General features: G+C 41.0%; 1 protein-coding gene across 2 annotated transcripts in view; it reads left to right on the top strand.

The window, feature by feature from the left end:
- The window catches only part of LOC308126398 (glutamate receptor ionotropic, kainate 2-like), a 65,194-nt gene that overhangs the window by 32,176 nt on the left and 9,654 nt on the right, over nt 1-23,364 (top strand). For both annotated transcript variants that reach the window (XM_080490767.1, XM_080490766.1), the window contains exons 7-13: nt 14,701-14,844; nt 15,670-15,777; nt 15,882-15,995; nt 16,119-16,325; nt 17,311-17,534; nt 21,484-21,602; nt 22,427-22,644. In XM_080490767.1, the coding sequence (XP_080346893.1) occupies nt 14,701-14,844; nt 15,670-15,777; nt 15,882-15,995; nt 16,119-16,325; nt 17,311-17,534; nt 21,484-21,602; nt 22,427-22,644 (1,134 nt within the window). The remainder of the gene's footprint in view (nt 1-14,700; nt 14,845-15,669; nt 15,778-15,881; nt 15,996-16,118; nt 16,326-17,310; nt 17,535-21,483; nt 21,603-22,426; nt 22,645-23,364) is intronic.

The raw sequence follows: 23,364 nt of genomic DNA on the forward strand, positions 1-23,364 counted from the left end.
TGCTCCCTAACACAGCCTATCAGACGTGCCTCCAACATGGAAGGATACATAATAAGCAAGGGGATGCTAATTAGTCCAATTCATTTGTTTGTGTACATGTTTCATCTGCTTTTGTTGACTCCTTTACGTTATCCCCAGAGCAATTTCAAGCTCAAGTTGGTTTAACTATCCATGATGAGAATAATTTATGGCAATTAGAGACCTCCAACCTGTGCACAGGCTGACTAACCAACAACTGTATTGGACATTTCTGTTGTAATCTGATTATTTTTTTCCCCACATTGTTGTATAACCATTAATGAGATATTTATTCATAATGTTTTTGTGGGAAATTATTTTAAATCCCCATTCAATGATCTAAATGTGCACTTCCATTTAAGTGAGGTGGAAAAAAATATTTCCCAGTTGTACGTCTCAGTGAGACTTAAGACCGAGATTTTTTTATTTTTGTTTTCATTTATGCATCATTTCATTAAATTCCACATTTCATTGAACTATAATTACCACCACAGAGAGCTGACTGCTCTCCAGTGTCATCAAGACAAGTGGAAATGTTGCAATAATAGCTCATTATAAAGACACTCTTATTAATAGAGAGCAGTTGTTTGGATAATAACTATGACATGGTGGGAATGTGCCTTCAGTCCACATGGGAAACAATAAAAAAAAGCATGTTCGACAAACAGCAAGTAAATGGGACAAATACACACAACACACATGCTCAGCAAACCGAACTGTGATAACTCTTCATAACATGCAGTAGCTCAACTTGCTCAGATGCATATAAGTATTATTGCTTTTCATGACACAAACACATATATTGTATTTTTGTATGTCTACCGTTTTCGAAGTTGGTCTCACTCTGTGTTTGCTAATGGCATTCTGCTGCTCTAGGGGTTGTGTGGTGATTCACAGGAAAACACATACCCGGTCCAAAAATCACCAAAAATCTTAAACGCGCGAGCTGTGACTTGGACCATGAGATGCATTCCTCCTAAATTTGGAAAAAATATTACTGAACACCACCACACACTCCCTGTCTGCAGTCCATGTCTGCGTGTGTGACAACACCGAGGCACTCACAGGGGTAACTGCAATTCCTAAGTGACATTTGTTTGTGAGACGCGATGCTGACACCATTTGCAATATGTGCGTTTGCAAAATTGCTTTTGTGAATGTGGCCTGTGGATGTTATTCTGAAAACAAAATCTGGAGCGAGCGAGCATTTTGCATAATGTGGAAAAAAAAAAAAAAGACGTTAGATTTTATTCTTCGATTTGTATTAAAACAGCATGTTGCCGAGTTCTTTCTGCCCCTGCTGCCCCTCTCCTCTCCTCTTCTCTCCTCTCCTCCTTTCTGAAACAAGCCTTGCCGGTCAAGATGTGTTTGCTTTCCCCAGCAGTCGATACATTTGTCCTGAATTCTGGGAAGTGCATTATTGCAAAGCACATGTTGTTACCACTGGCATCCACCAAGTCAACAAAGACAGAAATTGTATTGTCGGGCTTTAGGGCTATTTGGTTTTTGTTTATTTTTTTAATTTTTTACATTTTGTGGCACAGATTGTGCCTTTTAGAATAATCTTCCCAGTGTCTCCATCATTTGTATTTGCTCTGAAATTCGGGATAATAGGAGCAGAACATAGAAGAGGGAGAATAAAGAAGAGTAACATACAGGGAGCGAGATACTCAGTGAAGGGAGATGGGTTGTGGGGGAGACAGACACATAGCTGCATTAACAATCACTGCTGGGAGTCGAGTGGGAGAAACCCTCACAGTGAGTGCAGGAGGATGGAATCTGCTTGGCAGCAGCTCCGCTCCAGTTACAACATGTTTACCATGCATGTTTATGGACGGGTTATATGTTTGCGGTGAACTGTATGCATGCGTGAAACACAGCGATTGTGAAATGTAAAGCGCCTGCTTCGGTTCTCCGCTTGCTGGCTCTCCTGACGGTGGAGGACTTGGTCCAGGTTTGGCCTCACCAGTGGGCTTGTTATTGCGCATTGCTGCTTGGAATCTGACAATGGGAAGAAAATACTGAGGCATGAATCCCTCTCCCAGTGAGCTTCACTCATACAACATCTGAACCATACCAGGGCCCTCAGTGCGAGTGTTCATCCAAATTTCCTCCTCCCTTGTCGGTACGATATTGAGTCGAGGACACATCCTGTAATTTTGCCTGATGTGATTCACTTCCCAATAAACTTTACTGGAAATAAATTCAGCACATAGGGGATTTTCCGTTATTTGCTCAAACTAACTCCAGCTCCTACCCTGCAGCTTAAATACGTTCGAAAACATGGCAGTTATTCACAGGATTTTCCTTATTTATTGCAGTGCAGCAGACTTTTTGATTATGTTTGGTACAGTTACCAACTGATATATATCAGCATTATGTAGAGAAACTTTTAGATTACCATCATATTATCAGCAATCATTTCTCAATCATTTCCTGTTATCAGGCAAGTCCATATTCATTTATTTACACCCCGTTTTCCTGGTGCAAGTGGCAGAACATGGTATACCTATAGTATTCTATTACAATATAGCAGGACCTAATAGCACATGTGCATTCTTTCACAGAAATTATATTTGTTGGCCAAAAATGTGAAATATGTGTGATTTTGGTCAGTTTTACAGTTTCTAATAGATTCTTGTATTGTTGTAAGTCTTTAGTATTGTTTTTTTTAGTATTTCAATGTGTATTCTGTAAATGGTTAAATACAGAAAGCAAAAATGTGATTAGAGAAAGTTTCTACACATGTGCTGTGTTTTTAATCATAATTCATCTTCTGTCTAATACTTGGCTGCCATTCTAATCCCATTATCAGGCACGTGATAATAGCCACAGAATACAGGAAAAAATATGCGTTAAACATTGAGATGGGTCGTTTAGGCATTCAAGGATTTTAGAGAAGCCTTGAATATGTTAACATTCCTGAATTTGTGACTCTTCTGTAATATCTCAAAATATCCCAAAGCAACATCTTGCTATGAAAATGTGAAAATAAGTATTTGAATGAGTGAGGGTTATGTAAAAATGTCTGTCAAATCTGCTCCTGGAGAAACATATATGCTCTTCTCCAGAGCCAGAAACGGCATGAGCACATTTATACAATGCCATCATTTTAAAGACCCGTGACCAATGAAAGGCTTCGTAATCCGCAGAAATACATGTGGGGGAAGTGAAATCCGGTCACATCCGCCTCTAAAGGGAGAAGCATTCAATTGTTGCGAATAATCATAAAGGGGTAGATGCAAATGTTGCCTCAAATCTCAATGTGCAAAAAGCTCCTACTCAAAAGAATGCTTGTTTCGTCAGATTAATACTGGGCTACACGTTCTAATATTTCTTTTTTTAATCAAGCGCCCTGCCAGCATGAGTTAAAATTCAAATGATTCCTCGTTTCAAAGTAGTGCAATTCTCTAGTAGTGTATTTGATGCGGGCTGGTAGAAGCGGCAGAACGAACTCCACAGGTTCACAGGTTGGTTGTGTCCATTACAGCAATGTGATCTCCCTCCCTCTGATCCCAGTTGGCAAAGGCGAGAGCGTTTTAAAGACAGCAACTGTGGAGAGCAGACACTCGATGCCCTGTGCCGGGCACCACCAGCTGGGCTTGGCACAGCATCAACATTATTAGCACCAGTGCTCCCTTGGTCCATAGAAGCCTTTTGTGTGTGAGAACAGGCAGAGGGAGAGGTGGAATTTAAATGGAGGATTTATTATCATTATTTTTCCTTTGATTTTACTCCATCCAACACATTTAGCTTCAGTCCCATTTGTTCATTGTTATTTTTATAAGTCAATAAACTCAACTGCAATGGGGGGGGGGGGCTTTACATTTGATGCAATACAAATGGGTTCAAATGGCAAAGCACTCCCTAACGATGCACCGTGCAATACACATGCTCATGCACCCGAGACATTCCTAGACAGTAATGCAAGCAGGCGCCTGCTGATGTTATGTAGGACAATAAAAGCCGTTGCAATCAGGGACTACAACTATCATCAGATCACTATCGTACAATCAGCCCCTGGAGGCCAGTGCAGGAGCTATGTGTCATGGTCACACTTGGGCTCAGGGATATTGGCTGGCCTTGGGATCTCTTGGCAAGCTATCATCCTCTGAGAGTCTGGCGCTCCTACCTACACACACACACACACACACACACACACACACACACACACACACACACACACACACACACACACACACACACACACACACACACACACACACACACACACACACACACACACACACAGATATACTGTGCAGCATATGAGCATCCAGCACACGCTATCTTTTACATGAAAATATGCCTTTGGTGTGCCTAAGCAATCGGATACAAGCGGAGGTTTACTGTATATAGCAGATATGAGCATCACCCCTCTACTTTGTGGGCCCAGGAACCATTTTCCAAAAAATGTATGAATTATTTATTCCACGTAATGGTCAGGTGACAGGCATCATACTCACATTTTAAATGTGTAAAAAAAAAAAAAAAAACTAAGTACATGAATACAAATCACTGTATCACAGAGTTTATTTCAATGTTTATTATGTTTATTATGAGAGCTATAGACAAAGCCTTACATTAAATCTATAATTATCTAGCTGCCGTAATTTTTCTACATCCTTGCGAGTTTACAGTAAAAAGCACAATAAGACAATTCTCTGGTGCTAAATGGTGACCAAGCACCTTCACCGCCTCACAATGTGTATCAAGGACAATATTTATCTTAAAAATGAACCAAACAGTAAATTGTTCGGCAGATCCACATTTTGAAAGCCTGTAAATACAATAGATGATAAGTGATTCTATCAATCTTTAGTTTCTCCCAGTTGGGTAGTGATTTAAAATGTCACTGACCTTCAAAACAATAATCCAGAAATTAAAAGATTTAACTATTTTCACATAATGGTTTATTTTGTTTCCTTTTGATTCTTCAGAGTGTTATTCTTGTTTTTTAATCTTTTTCACATATTCTTCGCAAAAATAATTATTAATGAAAAATCTGATTTCTGCTCCCAATTAATTAGAATTAAATCTTTAAAAAAGCTTGAGCAATACAACTGCAGATAAATGTGCAAAAGCATGTTTCTTCTTCCCACAGTTAGGATACAAAGAGAATCACATAGTGTAATGATGTACCACAGTGGTTGCAGCACATAAATAACACATGATGCATATGTTCATCCAGTATCAACCTACAAGTAAAGGAAAGATTGTTGGGACTTTTTATTTTTTAATTTTTTTTACTTTTTCAGGGTTGTTTTTTTTAGATGGGGTCCTCTCGCTCTTGGTCACTTTCCAGCACTAATCCTGATGTAATTAACACTGTCTGTGTGGTTCACTTAATGAATCAAGCACGGACTCCCCCTCACTCCCTGCATCCTTTATTTTCCTCTCTCCCAGCAGTCCACCAGATGGTGGCGAAATCCAAAGGACCGCATAACCCTTACAAACTTTCCCTTCATCTTCCTTGCTGGTCAAGACTACCTGGATTTTGTCTCAGATGAAATCCAGAACCATAGGGACTCACTCTTTCTTATTAACCGAAGCTTTGAATTGCTTTTTAAGTGCTTTGAATTGTAAAAGATGTGTTACTTTTACACATTCTGGACAGAGTGGCTAATGAAGTGAAGGTAGATGAAACCTTCAACGACTGGGCACCTATTAGTCTCTTTAGAAAAACCTGGCCGGAGGCTGATTACACATGCGGGTAGGGTGTCATGTTAAACAGCCACTTAATCAGACGTGGGTTAGGCAGCATGGTGTTAATTAGGGTGGACTCTAAACTGAGCCCTGCTGCCAGCAGCATGCTGCTGCCTGAAAGGTCTGGTGGGACACCGCAGCTCTGAGCATTCGCGGGCTCTTTTGTCAGCCCTAATAAAATGGTTAGCGTAGCATAATATTGGATGTTTGTCATGTCCAGTCATAATCCGTGGTATTTTTAGCCATGCTAGTGGCTCAGCTTCAGAGATAGCGGTGGCGGTCTGTCACTTGGTTAGTCCGCTACTTTGTGACCTTGTGGTAAAATGTGTATGGATTATGGCGCTGGCTTTTATTCCCCCATCAGGCTGAATAACATTAACGTTGCTGGTCTTCTGACTTTTTATATAACACATTTTCCACATTGTGCTACAGGGTTTTACAATTACAAGATAGCAGAGATACTTTTAAAAGAAGTAAAATTATAGATCCTGTAATTTCTCAAAGTATAAAGTCTTACATTCTCTTGTTTTCTCTCGGATAAAACCACTTCTGCAGTGATGGATGCCTTGATAACTTCAAATTCAATATGCACATTTTCTCGGTGGTCAGATTTTTCTCTTTTCATTGGTTTGGTTTCTTCATTCATCTGTCTATGTTGTGCATGAAATGCTTTTATGGATATCCAATATATTTTTCTGTGTGTCATTGTCACACATAGGATGAGATTTGTGAGAAGAATAGAGTTAGAGGATGCTTCCGATAACAGTTTTTTTTTTTTTTTGCTGTTTTACAATATTCCTTTTGCATTCTTCTGGGTGTACCATCTCCCACAGGTTCAACCCAAAATATTCGAGTGAGTGCAGAGGAGTCTAGCTCTTATTATATCCAGTAGGCTTCATTGTTTTCAATGTTATGGATGATAATTGTCAAATTTCCACTCAGACATTTGTTTTCTGTTTGTCATGGTCTGTTATTAAAGGAAATTGTACCATCATTTCACTCAATATTAATATTTAAAGTCTGAGAAAAGTAATAAAATAAAGACATGTTCTGTTAGATTTCAAATAATAATAAGACATGTAAAAAACTGATTTGATATCCAAGTAAGTGTCAGACACCAAAACACTAAAATTAGGTTTTTGTTGTTATACATACAATCTCTGTTAATAATATTTTCTTTAAATTGTGAGCAAAAATTCAAATCACAGATTTGATATTTAGTATGTAAGAAAGTGTTTCTGACAGGACCACCGCTCGTTTGTTTGGAACAAACAGAGGAGGCATTAGGTAGTTAGCATGAGCAGTCTGTGCATATTTGTGCTGCTTCACCCATTTAGCTGTGCAAACAAGTTGTTTTCAAAGTTTGACAAGGGTATTAACTCTCTCTCTCTGTCTCTCTCTCTCTCTCTCTCTCTCTCTCTCTCTCTCTCTCTCTCTCTCTCTCTCTCTCGCCCTTTCTATTCTGGCCTTTTTTCTTGAATTCAAATGCAGTTTGGTGTTATGAGACTAAAGCAATAGAAGAAGTTAGTTTTAAAGCAAGGAGATTTATATGCCATTGATAACAGTACAATGTGGAGGCAGGGTGGAGACGTTTCCTACATTAAAGCATCTGTCAGTATTTGATAAGGACGCTTCAATAACGCCAAGTCAATATATATGGACAGCCATCAAACAGAGTTTAGCTCTCACTCTTGCGACTCCCTCGGGACTCTCTGTTGTAGTGCTTTATCCCCTTCAAAGTGCACTCAAATCTACAATAGAAACCATAAATGTACTTACACATAAATCCAGCCATCACCATTGAGTCTGATACCCAGGGGTCCCTTGTTGGAAGACGCCCGTCTTACTCCTCTGACAAAAAAACTAATTTTAAATTGAAAAGGGGCTGCCGTGTTGCCTCAGCATGTGGAAATGCAATGTGAGAAAGGGATTAAGCTTCTAATGCACACAAGCAAAAGAGGCAAAAATAATAGTGATGGCACGAGTAAAGCCCCCCCCCCTCATATATCCACTCTGAGTAATACTTACATACAGCTCAGGGAAACACTGTGGAGGGCAACTGAGGAAAGCAGAGGGACGGCAGAAGGAATGAAAAGGAGGGAGCGGCAGAGGTGCATAGAGGGGGGGACTGGGGCAGAACACAGGCAGTCGAAACAAAAAAGATAGAGAGTCAGAGTGGAAAAGTTACGGACAGAAAAAGAGAGCGAGCCGCAGTCACCCAGGGGCATTTTTCTCCTCACCAAAGTGATCTGACACCGCCTTCCATTCCTTCTCTGCTAGGAAAACTGTAACAGCCATAATATGTCCCATAAATCACATGTGTCACATTTCAGTGTTTTTTCACCTCTCGTCATTTCATTCTCCAGCGAGGAGAGAACATTTGCACAATTCTCAATGCAGCAACTTAGTTTCATCACCCAGGGTCTGATGCAAGACGGCGATGGCAGAAATACAGCACTCTGCAAAAGTTTTGTGGAGCTAAATATGGCGTGGGTGGAGTACTGCTATGCTTCCCACTTAAAATCATATCCAATGAAGAAGACAAACAAACAAAATCAAATTCCAATTCTTCTGTGACCGCAATTTTCTTTTGAAATTGTTCTAGCAGTTCTAACAGTGGGCAGTAAGCACCACTTTTTAAGATAATGGGCCAATAGATTGTTTTTAGTATCTACACAATCTTGCTTTTGTTCTCTCGTGAATTTATCCGAGCATTCCTCGAGGTGGTGTTGAGATCAAGGCTCCATGGGAGCCTCCCGGCTGTTCCAGGGCTTTAAATTCTTTTTCTTGCGAGAGACCGTATCTTCAGAGGTCTTCATCCTGAGCAAAACTGGGACCAATTATCTTTGTCAGCGCTGCAGTACCACTACCACAGCCGTACTGGTTCTCCACCTGGGGGGGCCCGAAGCCTTGCCTGCTCTGATGTTGTTAAAATTAGACTTGCAGTTGTCAACAAAACATGTGATGAGGAACTTTCTGGAAACTAGTGCCAACCTGGGTAACTGTTCACTGCTCTAATTTAAAAGGATTGTATATGTTGGAAAAACCATGCGTTTGCGGCAGCTTTTGACTTCGCCTCATAAATCAGATTGATGAAGGGGTTGAAAACATATTGTGCCCTGCAAAAGCGATCATGTACATGTTTTCTTCCATATGGTAGTAACTTATGATTAAATACTTGATCTGTTATTATTTTCAAATTGTAAGATAGGATTGTTATTGGGTGTTGAGATTCACTGGCAATAATGATGATTAAAAAATTTTAAAAATCCTACTTAAACCAGACATTCCATTTTAAGTCTGGTCGACTGTTTGAGCTTATTATAACATTTGCATTCATCACCATTAAATGTGCGATTCAATGAAATAAACACTTTCAGAACCACTGCAGTACAGTATCATATGAGGTTAGTTGTGTTATACAGCAATTTATTTACCACAGATGAAGTAAAAGTAGTCAAAACTAAATGACACGTGTAAATGTGTGTGTATGAATGTGACTGTATTGACACGTGCCCTGCAGACCACTTAGATCCCGTGATAAAGCTCTGCTGATCACCCCAAAGTCACTGTTGTGGCATTTCAAAGGTGCTGATGTTTGAGGCTGGTTGTCTTTCTTGGCCGGTCCACATACTTGCCAGAGGTTTTCCTTTGCCTCCGCCCATAGTCAGCTGGGATCAGCACCAGACCCCCTGCAACCTTGGATTTTATAAAGCCGTCTCGCAGATGGGAGGATATTTGCCTAATAGACACTGTAAGCCATATGACTTTGTTATAAACCTTCTTCAATTGTTAGCGAGCTGTGTCTATGCAATTATCTGCCTTTGATTTTCAGCTCTGAAAATGTACAGACATTTCCCTCCAGTGTTTGTCTGCAACATGAGCCACAGAAACTCATTATGGCAGCCCTCAGCACACCTCAACACCACTATGATTGCATTGTTGGATAAATCACAGGGTTTTGTTTTTTTTATCAAGTTATTTTGAGGCACTTTCTTTTCTTTTAAAACAGAATTGGTGACTCTAATACTTCCACTGACTGTGCAGTGAAGCAGCACAAATGCATATAAACTAAGGAATGAAATGAATAATTACCTCTTTCTTCTATCAAATCATTAAACCCCATGGGTGTGCATGTGAACTGAGGGCAGAGTGACTGCAGCGCCAAGAAAACAAAGAGCCTCCCTCTCTCCTGCTGACGCTGTGACTCTGACGCTGATGGCGATGCTGCCGGGACGTGTGTTTGTCGGAGTGCATATCTTTACGTGTGAGGGCGTGTGTGTTGTTGTTGCACTGTGCCTGGCAGCTGCAGCCCAGTGATGCATGGTGAATAACAGGTCAGTGCTAATCTCATTAGGGCTAATCAGATGTATATGATATGTATAAACAGTGGAGTTCTGCTGTGCACAGGCAGCCGAGGTACATGTCCATCACCAGCCGGGTTGCATAGTGTGGGTTTTGGTGTAGGGGATGCTGGAAAGGGGACAGCTGACAGGGAGGGGGTGAGAAGAGAAAGGAAGATGCCGTTTTTCAGGGTGCTACATTATCAGAAGAATTATGGAATTATGCACAGGTAGAGAGCTCGGCGGAATGCTGATGGGGAAGGGATGAATATATTTGTATAAACACACACAAGCAGAGAGATGTGAACAGATCTGCTCGCTGAGTAGAGTTTGCAATTCACCTGCTCTAAATGAGGAAACTGAATGAGCCTACAACAAACACGCATGCCTCTGGGATGCTTGCAAGTTGATGTTTGTCACTCTGCCTCGGTGCGAAGATGCTTTCGAGCGTGTGATGTCTATGCAAACATCTTGCTCATTAGTTGATGTGTCGGTTAGAATTTGCATGTTCGTCTCGCAGCTTATTTATGAAAGATGGACGCGCAGTAAAGACATCAAAAATCAAGACGTATGGTGTGAAGCGAGTGCAAGTTGTTGCACGAAGAAACTGTTTTTTGGACTTGCGCTTTGATGCAAAACAGCAGGTATGATTTCAATTGTCTATGTGGAGGAGAAAAGATGGAGGGGAGTGAAGGACAAGGAAACAGGTTAGAGGCTTCTTCTCTGCAACACTTTCCCCTCTCTGTCGGAGTGTCCCATGGGTTCAGGATTGGTTCCACTTAAAGCGCATAAAACACCCCACAGGACCTAAGCTTGGCTCTGTAATAAATATCAAGATCGCTCTTGGATTGTTTTTAAATTGAATGCAATCCACCACAACTGTGAGCCATCATTTCATTGCCCCCCCCCCCCCCCCCCCCCCCCCCCCCCCCCCCCCCCGATCTACCCTTCCACTAGATGCCAGCCTGTTTTTGTTTTCAACATAAAGGGATTTTCAGGAATTGTTTTGCTCCAAAGTACCAAAGAGATCTTTGCCTCATAAATCATTTGAGTCTGAAAATAGTAGATGTATCAAATCCACCAAGTGTTAAGGAAAGCAAAACAATATTTCCAAAAATGGGATGTTAAATCACAAAAGAAAAGGAAAGAACAACATGAATCTTTCAAAGAGGTTGATGCAGACATTGGTGGATTATCTAGCCATTAGAGTGCAAACAGAGCAGCATCCACTCCTGTGTGTATATTGTATCACATCCAATATTCTGTTCTCAAATAAATAAATGCATCATGTAGGCTTATCAGTGTTTTCGTGACCAAATGCCAATGCTAATGTCTCCCAAATAAAAGCTCCTCGCACTGCTGCTGAAGCTTGAGACTGCCATTGTATAAAATCTTACAGCGCTCATTCAAAGTCTTTGTATACATATCACATACATATGAAACATCATAAATGTGTCTTCTTCATATAACTCAATTACCGGAGCTGTTCATAGTTATCTTCCGATCTTATGATTTATTGCAGTTTTAAGTTCATTGTCCTCAGCCGTGCACAGTGAAGTGTTTATTTTCGCAGTTAATTTAACACCACATTCATTTTTAATTGCCTATGTAATTGATTATGTGAAAACTATCAGTGTGATAAAGAAATGAACCTGCAGAGAGATATATAGTCGGTATCACCTCAGTGTTCCGCTGCCCTGTGTACTCCCGCATTATTTTGATTCAGTAGTATCACCCCTTAGTCGCATTTCTGGCTACAGCAGGTGAATCATCTCAGCAAAAAGCTCCAACTCCAGATGACTGATAGTTTATTCTGGATCCATGTAGACAAAAAATGTTTTTATATTTTTTGGAGATTATTTCTGCTTAATAAATCTGAAGGATATATAGCTGGAGTGCCGCACCGTGGTGTAGTAGTTGGCACTTCCACTTCACAGCATGAATATCCCAGATTTGAGTCTTTGGGAAGCTTTTGGTGGAGATTATACATGTTCTAACTGTGTTATGTGGGTTTTCTCAGGGGACTCCAGTTTCCAAAATGATGTTTGAAGTTGATTTGTGTAAGTGCGAGTGTGTGTCACTCTCTGTCTCTGTGTTGGACTGGTGGACTGCACAGGGTGTACCTTCACCCATACTTAACTGACTGGCTCCAGTGTCTGCAAATCTACATTGAATAAAAAATACAGAACATGGATGGATAAATTGTAGTTGGTGGAACATGTTTTTTTCTCCTAACACAGTACATTTGGGCTTAGAAAATTCACTTGTTTCACCTCCGGCTGATGTTTATGTAGTTAGTCGCAAAAATGTTGTAAAAAGTTCAAAGCAGTTCAACACAAAATGTGCAAGTTCATCTGTGCAGCGTTTATAAAATGAACCATCAGCCTGCATAATGAAGGTCATGCCCAGAAAAATTACAGTTGTTTCAAGAATTGTTTTTAAAAACAGGGTGAAGTAAAAAATAAACTTCCAAGCACACTTCTTTCACAAGCAAGTTGCCCAATTCTTATTCCCAGAGGTTTTTTTTTTTTGTTTTTTTTACAGGATATATTTTTAGCCGTAACGATTAGCTGGAAAATGTTGCACAGTGCTGTTTGACCCACAGGAATAAAGAGTTTACTGAGAGAAGCTTCTGAATTGATTTATTTTTGAAAGAAAAAGTCAAGTTTCTTGGTGGAAAGTTAAAAGGTCACAAGCAAAACTGAAGTGAAGTTATTTCTGCAACTTGTATCGGGAGTAAGTAGTCGAAGCAGAATATCATTTGAGTTGCATAAATTTACAAATGAAATCAACACTGTAAAACCTTTTTGTTCAGTAGACTAAATCAAAACACATCGCACGCTTCGGAAATGCAAAGCTGAATGTGACTCTTCTCTTTAGAAGTTTTCTTAGTTCAGATTTTGATGTTTGTCAAACAATGGAAGAGACAATAAAACATGCAACATTGACAAGCAAGTTTCTTCAGTTTTAGAAAATACAGAGCAAACATGGACTGTGTGAACCTCCTCTCTATTCATGAAAAAGATTAGTGGATTGTCAGATTCTCTTTTCTAACAGCGTTTGTCACACCCGACTCATACAGCACATACACACACGGCTGGCACAGGAAGAGCAGATATCACCCGAGCTGCTCCCATTCCCGGGGACGCAAAGGGGATGAAAGTGTGCAGAGATGGATCTCCTCTTCTCTGATCTGCTGCTGCTTTCGACACCAACAGTCACCAGCACTTTCAGCAGAGGAGGGACAAGCTAAAAATATGCCCGCCACAGCGGCCACACGTCCCTTTCCTTCCATCTATGCACCTTCAATAACTCGAGGTTGCAGAGCCGATCCCAGCTGACGACGGGTGAAAGCAGAATACACTCAGGATGGGTAACAAGTACATCACAGGACTGTCACATACAGTCACATTCACACCTACAGACCACTCAGAAAAAAACCAATCCACCTCTTGCGTGTGTTTTTGGATGGTGGGAGAAACCAGAGTCCCAGGTGAAAACCCATGACCTCAAACTGGGGATGGCCTCTCAGTGAAGCAGGAGCACGAACCACTACACCTCAGTGCGCACCTCCATCCTCTTTTCCTATCTTTAATTTCCTCTTTCCTTAACGCTGGATGTAAAATGAATACCTATAATTGGCCTGTCACAATTATTAATGCTTGAATAAATTGTACATTGCACTTACGTTTGCTCCTTTGGGCTTTTCTTCTCTCCTACATTGTGGATGCTTCACTGCACCTATGGCGAGAACATACAGATATGAACTGATATGAACTAAACAGCCGCTCAGCAGTCTCAGACTGAATCCCAGCTCATTCCCTGTGGCAGCCAGCACATCAACAAAAATCCCACAGCCGCAGATACTTTGTGGTCTCAAAGTCATTTTTCATACTCCCTCGCAGGTTGGTCATCCAGGACTTGTCAAATAAGATCACCACAGTGTATTTCAGCCTGTGTGGGACCATGGATAAGAGGATCTGAGCTTAGCTCTAATGTGTTGACCTGGGTAAACGTGGATTGTCTCAAACTGTGTGGACAGATGGCATGAAGAGAATTCAATGTGTGCCAACTGGAGCAGTAAAGATGGATCTCAGCATGGCCATGTGAGAAATTTCATCTTTGGTATGAACTCTGCTTTGATGACTTATTACCAGAGTTACGTGGATATCCAGTATCGGTATTTTTTCACAGCTTTTCACCATGCATCCTCGCTAGCCTCATGTGCTCCACTCTTAGCCATGTTTCTCTGAAGTCAGAGAGCCAGTCAGAGAGATCCCTTCTTCACTGGTGCCTGTTTTACATTTCCTCTCTCTGGGGAACAGGCACACCCATCAGGAGCCATTCGTCTTCCCACTGACAGGACGGCCTGCCACTGCGAAACTCTCCCTGGCAGAGCTTTCTGATTGCTTGAGACAGAAGTTGGGTATTTTTACTAACAGGCTGAGACACTGTTCCATTTGTGTGGGGCATTTTCTGCTGGCAATTGTCTTAATTCATGTTTTTGAGACCAGTCAAATGAGACTTTGTGCTGCTTCCTGTCTTTCTCCACAGGTGAATCTGATGTGTGAAAGGTCATGTGGATGAACAGGTCTTGCAAAGATGTTTGATTATCCTGCCTTCCTCTTTGCAGACGGATGCAGCGCTGATGTATGATGCCGTGCATGTGGTGGCAGTGGCAGTGCAGCAGTCGCAGCAGATCACCGTCAGCTCTCTGCAGTGTAATCGCCACAAGCCATGGCGCTTTGGAGGGCGTTTCATAAATCTCATCAAAGAGGTAAAATTCAATCCAAGACACCAAAGATCACTGTGTCTTCACCACTGACCTATGGCGCCTAATGCACTCTGCAGCTGTCTTAATGGGCTTTTTAAATTAACACAGCCTAAAGTGTAGACACTCCTTTAATTTGATTTGATCACATGATTAGAGTCTGTTTTAAAGCAGAAATATTTGAATTATTTCATATTCTCAAAAACACGCATTGAGTAATTTCTGACTCATCTTATCTCCCTCAGTAATCTTTCTGTGAATGGATTACAAATTACTGTCATATTATTTACAGTAAATACATGTTTTCCAAAATGTTTAACTGTGTTTCCTTGATATTTTCGCCGCGCATATCTCCACCCACCTTCATATCAAAGCTTCTGCGTGCTTCCTTAACTCTAGTCTGGGTCAGCCATTTGCTTTGTTCTACAAAGCTCTTTCATTCTGTAGATGGTATCATTGCAGGTAATTTTCAGAATGAGCCATTGTAGTAGCTGGTGCTTCCTGCCCTTCTCCTGTCTGCTATCGCTCTCCATGCCCGTCTGTTCCTCCAATGGCTTTGAAGTGAAACTTCAAGCACAATGAACCACATGCATAATGAACTCTTACCTGTCAAGCCCGCTTCTATTCTCGCTGCTTTATTGTCTCTCGTTATGTTGTTGAGATAGACAGCGAAGAGAGAGCCAGAAAGAATTCATAATTGGAAAAGAGAAAGTTTTATGGATAGAGGTTGGATTGATATTATTGCGAAAGACAATGTCTTAAACTTATGGGAATGACTTCTGTGAGAGTTGAGGAGTTTTAGTCTCTAATACAGTGTCTTTCTTTCTTCAGGCTCACTGGGATGGTTTGACAGGTCGGGTTCTTTTTAACAAGACCAACGGGCTGAGAACAGACTTTGACCTCGATGTCATCAGCCTGAAGGAGGAAGGGCTGGAAAAGGTGTGTAACAGTTTAAAGAAATGTTAGCCTGGATGCTTTGAAGGGTTATATTTCCTGTGTGTAAGACAACAAGATAACGTCCTGATGCGGAATTGCTTCAACAGATCGGAACATGGGATCCTCCAAGTGGTCTGAATATGACAGACACTCACAAAAGCAAGACATCAAACATCACTGACTCTCTGGCTAATAAGTCCCTGCGTGTATCCACTATACTGGTACAGACAGCATCATGAAAACACATGCAGCTCAAACGCCATAGACAAATACACATGGAAGTCATGTAAGACAAAAGACACCCCACTGGGAAATCTTTATCTGCACTTGTTTTGCTTGTGCAGGAGGAGCCATATGTGATGTTCAAGAAGTCAGATAAGCCTCTGTATGGCAACGATCGCTTTGAAGGCTACTGTATCGATCTGCTGCGGGAGCTCTCCACCATCCTGGGCTTCCGCTATGAGGTGCGTCTGGTGGAAGACGGGAAGTACGGTGCGCTGGATGAGGGCACAGGTCAATGGAACGGCATGGTGCGGGAGCTCATGGACCATGTGAGTAAACAGTCACAGCAAAATGGAGATATCACAAAGAGCTTCTTTTGTCTTTTGTGGTCCAAATGAGTTTGATGTGAACAGTATCCGTCGTCTGCTCTTTATTTCTGCTCTTCTATTGAATTATAACTGAATCAGTTTAACATGTTCAGACATATACCTCCTGTTATTAGTCATTTGTGTCTAAAATAATTTAAAAATCTGCTTGCACGCACAGTGGGAATATTTGAAATCAAGTCAGTTGTTTTTCACTCAAGCATAACAGCATGCTGTGGTTATTCTTGTAAGATGGCAAAAGTAATTTGTAAAAATTTGTGAAAGTTGATTTTAAATTAAAACGAGGTTATTCATTTTGCATTGGAATGTCGCTCCAATAAGACGACTAAAAAGGAGGAAATCAAGTCAAAGGCGGAAATCTCTATTTTTGTTATAGTATGTATCTGTTTCTGCCAGTAACACTACGCCATAAAAGTCTTCAGCGTATAAAAAATGATGCATATAACTACCATCACCATTTACAAGGGACTGCTAGCCCACAGACAAAGAGAGGAGCACCACTTAAATCTCAAACTTTGAACAGAAACTGACAAAGGAGATAGCAGCACTATTACATAAAGTTATATCTTCCAGGGATTATGCAAAATACTTCAGAGAAACGTCTTAGCTGTACAGAAAAGATAATGTTATGCTCACCGGAGACACAAGGTTAATTCGTCACAGATTAATTTAATCCCAAGATGGTTGACACAGTGACTCACCTTTGACACCACATAAGAAGCATCAGACGTATAACCCAGAATTTCTCAAACTCAGACCACCGCCTGATGATTTAGCTGAAGTAATGACCCCGGCAATTTCTTCCCTCATGTCCTGTGTCTTCTTCCCGCTCCATATCGACCACAATAGATGTTTACAGAAATCCTGTATTAATTGTTTAAATTGTCTTAAACACATGGTTCATGATGCTCCGATTATCTCATTGCAGAAAGTAGACCTTGCAGTGGCTCCTCTGGCCATCACCTACGTCAGGGAGAAGGTCATCGACTTCTCCAAGCCCTTCATGACACTGGGGATAAGTATCCTGTACCGCAAGCCCAACGGCACCAACCCCGGGGTCTTCTCCTTCCTCAACCCCCTCTCGCCTGATATTTGGATGTATATTCTGCTGGCTTGCTTGGGTGTCAGTTGTGTGCTCTTTGTCATAGCCAGGTAACATTTCAACCCCAAGTTCTTCCCTTTTCTGTTCCTCTACTTCTTTTTTCTCCCCTACGTGCTTGCTTGCTTTCACTAACATACAGCAGTTGCTTTGTTCAGACCTGCAAGATGCGACATGTCCTTTTTTTTTAATAGATGACCTCTGCAATGATGATAGTCTACAACAAAAGAATATCAAGACTGCAGTAAACATGCAACTGTAAAGGCCCATACCAGTGGTTTAACATTTTCAAAGAAGACAGAACACTCCATTGTTTTTGCTCTATTATCACCATTAGGCAGCTTTGCTGAAAACATTAAAGGGCATTAGAAGGTTTACTCTGATCTTATTACAGTGAAGGACTAAAACACACAAAAAAAACCGACTAAAGCATGGTTTCTAAAATTAGCTTGCAATATCTCAGGCATATTTGCCCAAGCATCAGCAACTGTAAAACCAGCTGCTAGTTTCCCTTCCTATTCAAATGTAAGAGATGTACGAGTACACTGCTGATTAATGTATACGTACAATTCTTACAATATCTTAACAAACTATTTTTTCCTAAAACTCCTATTGCATGACTGATGTAACATGATGTGTGTTAACCCCAGCGTTCCTCTTCTCACTCGACCCGGAGAGGTTTGGGTTTGATGCACATTTCATCAATGTTACTGGCGAAATGATCACGAGAGGAAAGCGGCAACTGTCACCTAAGTTAGTTCAGAATATGCAAAGAATTCCTGTAGCGCTTTGTTTCCATGATTGGTCAGGGTAAGTGACTAGCATGCAATTAAACTGATATCCTTCTGGTAGGCCTTGGTACTTGATTAAATTATGACAGTCTTGTCTGTGTGCATGCACCGTGCCTGTTCTTGCACACCATGGCAATAAATTGTGCTTGTCATCACACTATGTAACGTTGAAAAAAAAAGACACCAAAGTTTGAATCTGGAGTTCACTGTTTACTACAATTTGCTGAGCTGGTTTTCACATAATTGCAGTATTGATCGCAAAGCCACTGATTGATTGGTCAATCCCCATAATGCAGAGTATATTAATTTCCTTAATCCCCTATAAATAGAGTGCAGTGTAGTGAGCTTATGAAGTTCTGCACAATAAAACACTAAACACCTCAATCTCTCCAGGGATTCACATCTTTGAACCACTTCCCACCCACATACACCAATTCTTTTTTGTCTCACTGAATAAACTATCTCATTTCAAGCTCCAGAGAAATACATTTCACTCTCTTTCCATTCCAGTGCTCTTTGTGATTAAATTGGTTTTTCTCTTTATTAGCAAAATAAATGGCATTCACTCAGATCAGACATTTCCAAGGATTGAGAGAATCCATCTGCCATTTATAATAGATTTAAATTGCATTATTGCATGTTAATATAAATTATACAGAGTTTGCTGGTTCAAATGTATTCCTAGTCCAAGCTCTGAATGTCTATATCGTTAACCATCCTTTGAGCAAGTAGGTAACTTTTAAAATGACAGTAGTGTCTCAATGACTCAATGATGTTTCATGAAGGTGATTCATTTGTTGAGGTAAACATTAATAGAGGTCAAGCCTCAGTAGAATTTATGAAAATGATGGGGTTAAACAACACCTCCGATTTGCAACAAGGTGTTTGATAAGTTGATGGACTTTCTGACATTATTATGAATAAAATTATGCAAAAAAGGTGTTATTAAGTTTTGAGTTACAGAATTTTAATAAGTGAAGGTGTAAATCATTCCTAAACAACACCCTTGTGTTGCAACTTTCCATTTCCAAGTATTTTGATGTGCACCATACGAAGGGTTAGGACTGAGCTGCTTCCTTTTGCCTGAGAGAAGAAAGGCAACAGATCCATAAACCTAGGCAAAGTAATTGAATCCAACAGGCAGTTAATGGAGGATGCGTGTTTTGTGTTACTGTGGCAGGGGACACACGAAGGGGAAGAGGGACATGAGTTGTGGAGGGGTGGGGGGTGGGGGGGGTCATCGTTTCAGAATTCGGCCTGCAATTCGACATGTCCCTTGTGCCCGATGTGAGGAGGTGACCTTACGTCTGCATGTTCCACATCGCCTTTCTCCTGGTGATCGGTGTGCAGAACATGGCCTGCAGGAATACAGGCCAGCTGCAGGTCGTACAGATGAGCCATTAGACCTGGCACTGATAGAATACACATGTCGACTCTGTGAGGGGCAAAGCACAATCCAATGAAGTGTGTACTGTATAGATTCACACCCACGGACATACCTACCGCATGCGCCTGATGTCACCCACAATTGTCCTCACCCTGCAGCAGCTTATTATATATAAGGTCTGTAAACAACAGCATATATAAATAAATAAATCATCATCAAAGATGTTTGACTTTGAGATGGATTCGATTGAGCCAATGCAAATACGCAGATGCTACTTCAGACAAATATACTCCCACACTGCCATAAAGGCATAGGAGAATACCTTCATGTGCCAGAGGCTTGATACGCACATGCATGAAGACATATATGGAAAGCACATATGCACGTACACACACACAAACACACACTGCATTCAGCATAGCTCCACAAGGCCATTGTGTTGTTTTCAGTTCCCTCTGGATCCAAGGAGATGGAGCTCATTGACATTCCAGTAAATCAGGCATCCTGATGGCGTTGACAAGAAGAATTATAGTGTGTCATCACAGCCATGTCCACGCAGATGATTCTCAAGGGGAACAGAATAGAAAAGAGCTGTAAAGGAAGTGCAACATGACAAAGATGTTGCCACTTTTATGACGCTTGTAAAATAGGACCGGTAATCTGTTAATTAGGCTGTTTCACCGAGGAGGAGAAACCAAATGACATTACTGCATATTTGTTTGTTGACGTCATGTAGTCCCTGTGTCAAATGTTGCTGCAGTGAAACAGTGCGTGTAAGCTATATATAGGTTTTTGGGTTGGGGTTTCAATTAGGGTTAGTAATGGATAAGCTACTTGGCGATAAATGTCCCTACAAGGATAGTCCTTCAACAAAGTGTACGTGTGCCTGCTCAGCTGACAAATAGCATTACATTCCTACACCGTCTAAACCCTTTAAGTCTCTGCCCATAGGCTTATTAGCATGCAGTATGTCGGGGAAAACACTCCTCACCAGTCTTACCTGACGGGTCCCTCAACTCTGCATAAGCAATGTTTCTTCTATCGCCCTCTTCAGCACAAACTCAATCAGTTCCTGATGCTTAACGCTAACCCAATCACCTTGTGCTAATGCCATGCCACTTTTGCTTAGGGTAATAAATGAGAAATGTCCACAACTGACCTGAAGACACTGACAATCAGCCGAGGAAGAAGGCAGGTGGAAGGGGGTGAAAAGAGGAGGCGCACAGGGGAACCGAGGCAATCAGGGGGAAAAACGGGGGTGTTGGTTGTTTGTGACAGGATTAGTACAGGATGAACAAACCGCTGAATGCGTAAATGGGTTTTGAGAAATGGGGAGGCGCAGCTGAAAAAGGGAAGAACAGTGAGATTGCTGTTGGGAGGAGAACCTCCCCCCCACAAATCCCATCTTTTGGTGAGAGCAGGATACTGTATCTGCAGCATGTGTTTTCAGGGTGTTTGCAGTCACTGAGGGAAACGCATTAAGGCACCTCTGTAAGTGGATCGAAACAAGCTCCAAAGATCATCACACACTTGGACATTATCGCCGGTGACACTGTTATTCCAGGCTTATTGATCTGTTCCTGCAATAAACTGATGGCATTTGAATATGCCAATATGTTGAGCTCACCAAAAGCCTTGAATGATTTGCTTTTGTCTGTGCAGAGGCTCTGTTCCTGAAGCCAGAAGAGAAGGACCCATTTACATTCTCTTTATACCTATGCATAATGTTCTGATATTAATGTTTTATTAGACATTTAATCTGCATCAGAGACAACAGTGGTCTGTGCTTTGTGCTCACTTATCTCTCTGCTCTCTCTTTTATAGGTTTAGTCCCTACGAGTGGTACAACCCGCATCCATGCAACCCAGACTCGGACGTAGTGGAAAACAATTTTACGCTTCTCAATAGTTTCTGGTTTGGAGTTGGTGCTCTCATGCAGCAAGGTAGTTGCCTCAGCCTGTGGCTGCAGTCGCTCTGTGGAGCTGGAGCTCTCTATATCCCACTGTCCCCGAGGGCTGAGGGTTTCTTAACCTGGCCAGAGGCAATGGCGAGAGACATCTGAGGTCTGGGTATAACTCAGAGTGATCATGGAAGTGTATCTTTTAGGTTCAGTTTCTAGAAAGACAGAATAAACATAAATGTGGGAATAAAATAGATGTATCTGTTTTGTGTTTTTCTGCAAATATTTGCTGACAAAAAAAGAGTGAAAGAATATGTTGTATTAGTACTATATCATCACGATAACTATTACTTTTCTTTTTATCCCAGCAATTATATCAATACTAAAACCCAGTGTCCTCTCCTCTTGCCCCGGGCTCGTCAGCACCTGGTGATCAGTGGGGTGTGGAGTCAGGATGTGAGGTTACCTTGGGTACATGACTCTCTGACCCAAACAGCCTTCTCCACACTTTTCTGAATGACAGTACTGAATGTGTTTGATTTGATGTAATTGATTCATGCAAACACCGTGTTCGCAGTAGACATTCCAGAAAGCACTTTCCTGTGTCTCCTACATTATTTAAAGCGCTCACCCGTGACTGAGAGATGAGAATTTCACTTGCTGTGAATTCAACAATGATCCTCTTCGGGGAGATCTTTCAATTGATTTAGTCTGAATCATTTGACTGTTTTTCAAGATGATAAGCTTAACTTGGTTTTGCATATTGAAAATAAATTCACACACAAAATCAGAACCATGCTGATAACGTTTGAGTTTGAATGTGTTTTTCCAGTGTGACATTCACTCCTGCCACCTTCCTCACACCAGGCTCCGAGCTCATGCCCAAGGCCCTGTCGACGCGGATCGTGGGGGGGATCTGGTGGTTCTTCACCCTCATCATCATATCTTCATACACAGCCAACTTGGCTGCTTTCCTCACTGTAGAGAGGATGGAGTCCCCCATAGATTCAGCCGATGACCTGGCCAAACAAACTAAAATCCTGTACGGGGTGGTGGAGGATGGTGCTACAATGACATTCTTCAAGGTAGCTGCTTCTGCTATTGTGTTTAGGGGTCGATTTTATAGTGAATCTTTAGTTTTCACAACCCTTTTGATTGATTTAGGGGTTGTAAACAATGCTCAAGCAGCTAGTTTGTCAAATATACAACAGAATGGAAATAGATATATCCGTTTACAGATAAACTGATGTAGCATTAGCATAAAACCCATACAATAGTTATACAAGAAATCATTATCTTGAGTGATTTATTTATTAATTTTTTCAAAATAACAGCATGACATTTAAGTTTGTTCCCTTGCTGTCAAGTTAAAGTAATGAGGCCTGTCACCTGCAGCTCTTAATCTAACAGCTCACTGGGGCTGCTGCAATTTATTCTATGATTAATTGCAATGTTTATTACTGATCTGCCTTTAGAAATGTTAAAAAAAATAAAAATACTAGTGCTTCTTATATTTATTAATGCAATTTCAAATATACCGTGAGACAGATATTATACATTTACTGTTTCACCATATAACATAAGAAAAGGAAACTTTTTGTCTATCACATTTTCAGAAAAGTTTACTTTTGTTTTGTTTATAAATATGACATAAAACTAAAAGTGCAAAGAACCTAAAGAATTAAAAGCACTTTAAAACAATATCACTAATAACAGCAGTGTGATATAGCATGGGAGCAACTCAAGGAAGATCTAATGTAAATTACACAAACTACATTGAAAAAAAACGTACTTAAAGTCAACAG

This window comes from Lipophrys pholis (assembly GCF_963383615.2).
Source record: "Lipophrys pholis genome assembly, chromosome: 21".
NCBI classification, from domain to species: domain Eukaryota; kingdom Metazoa; phylum Chordata; class Actinopteri; order Blenniiformes; family Blenniidae; genus Lipophrys; species Lipophrys pholis.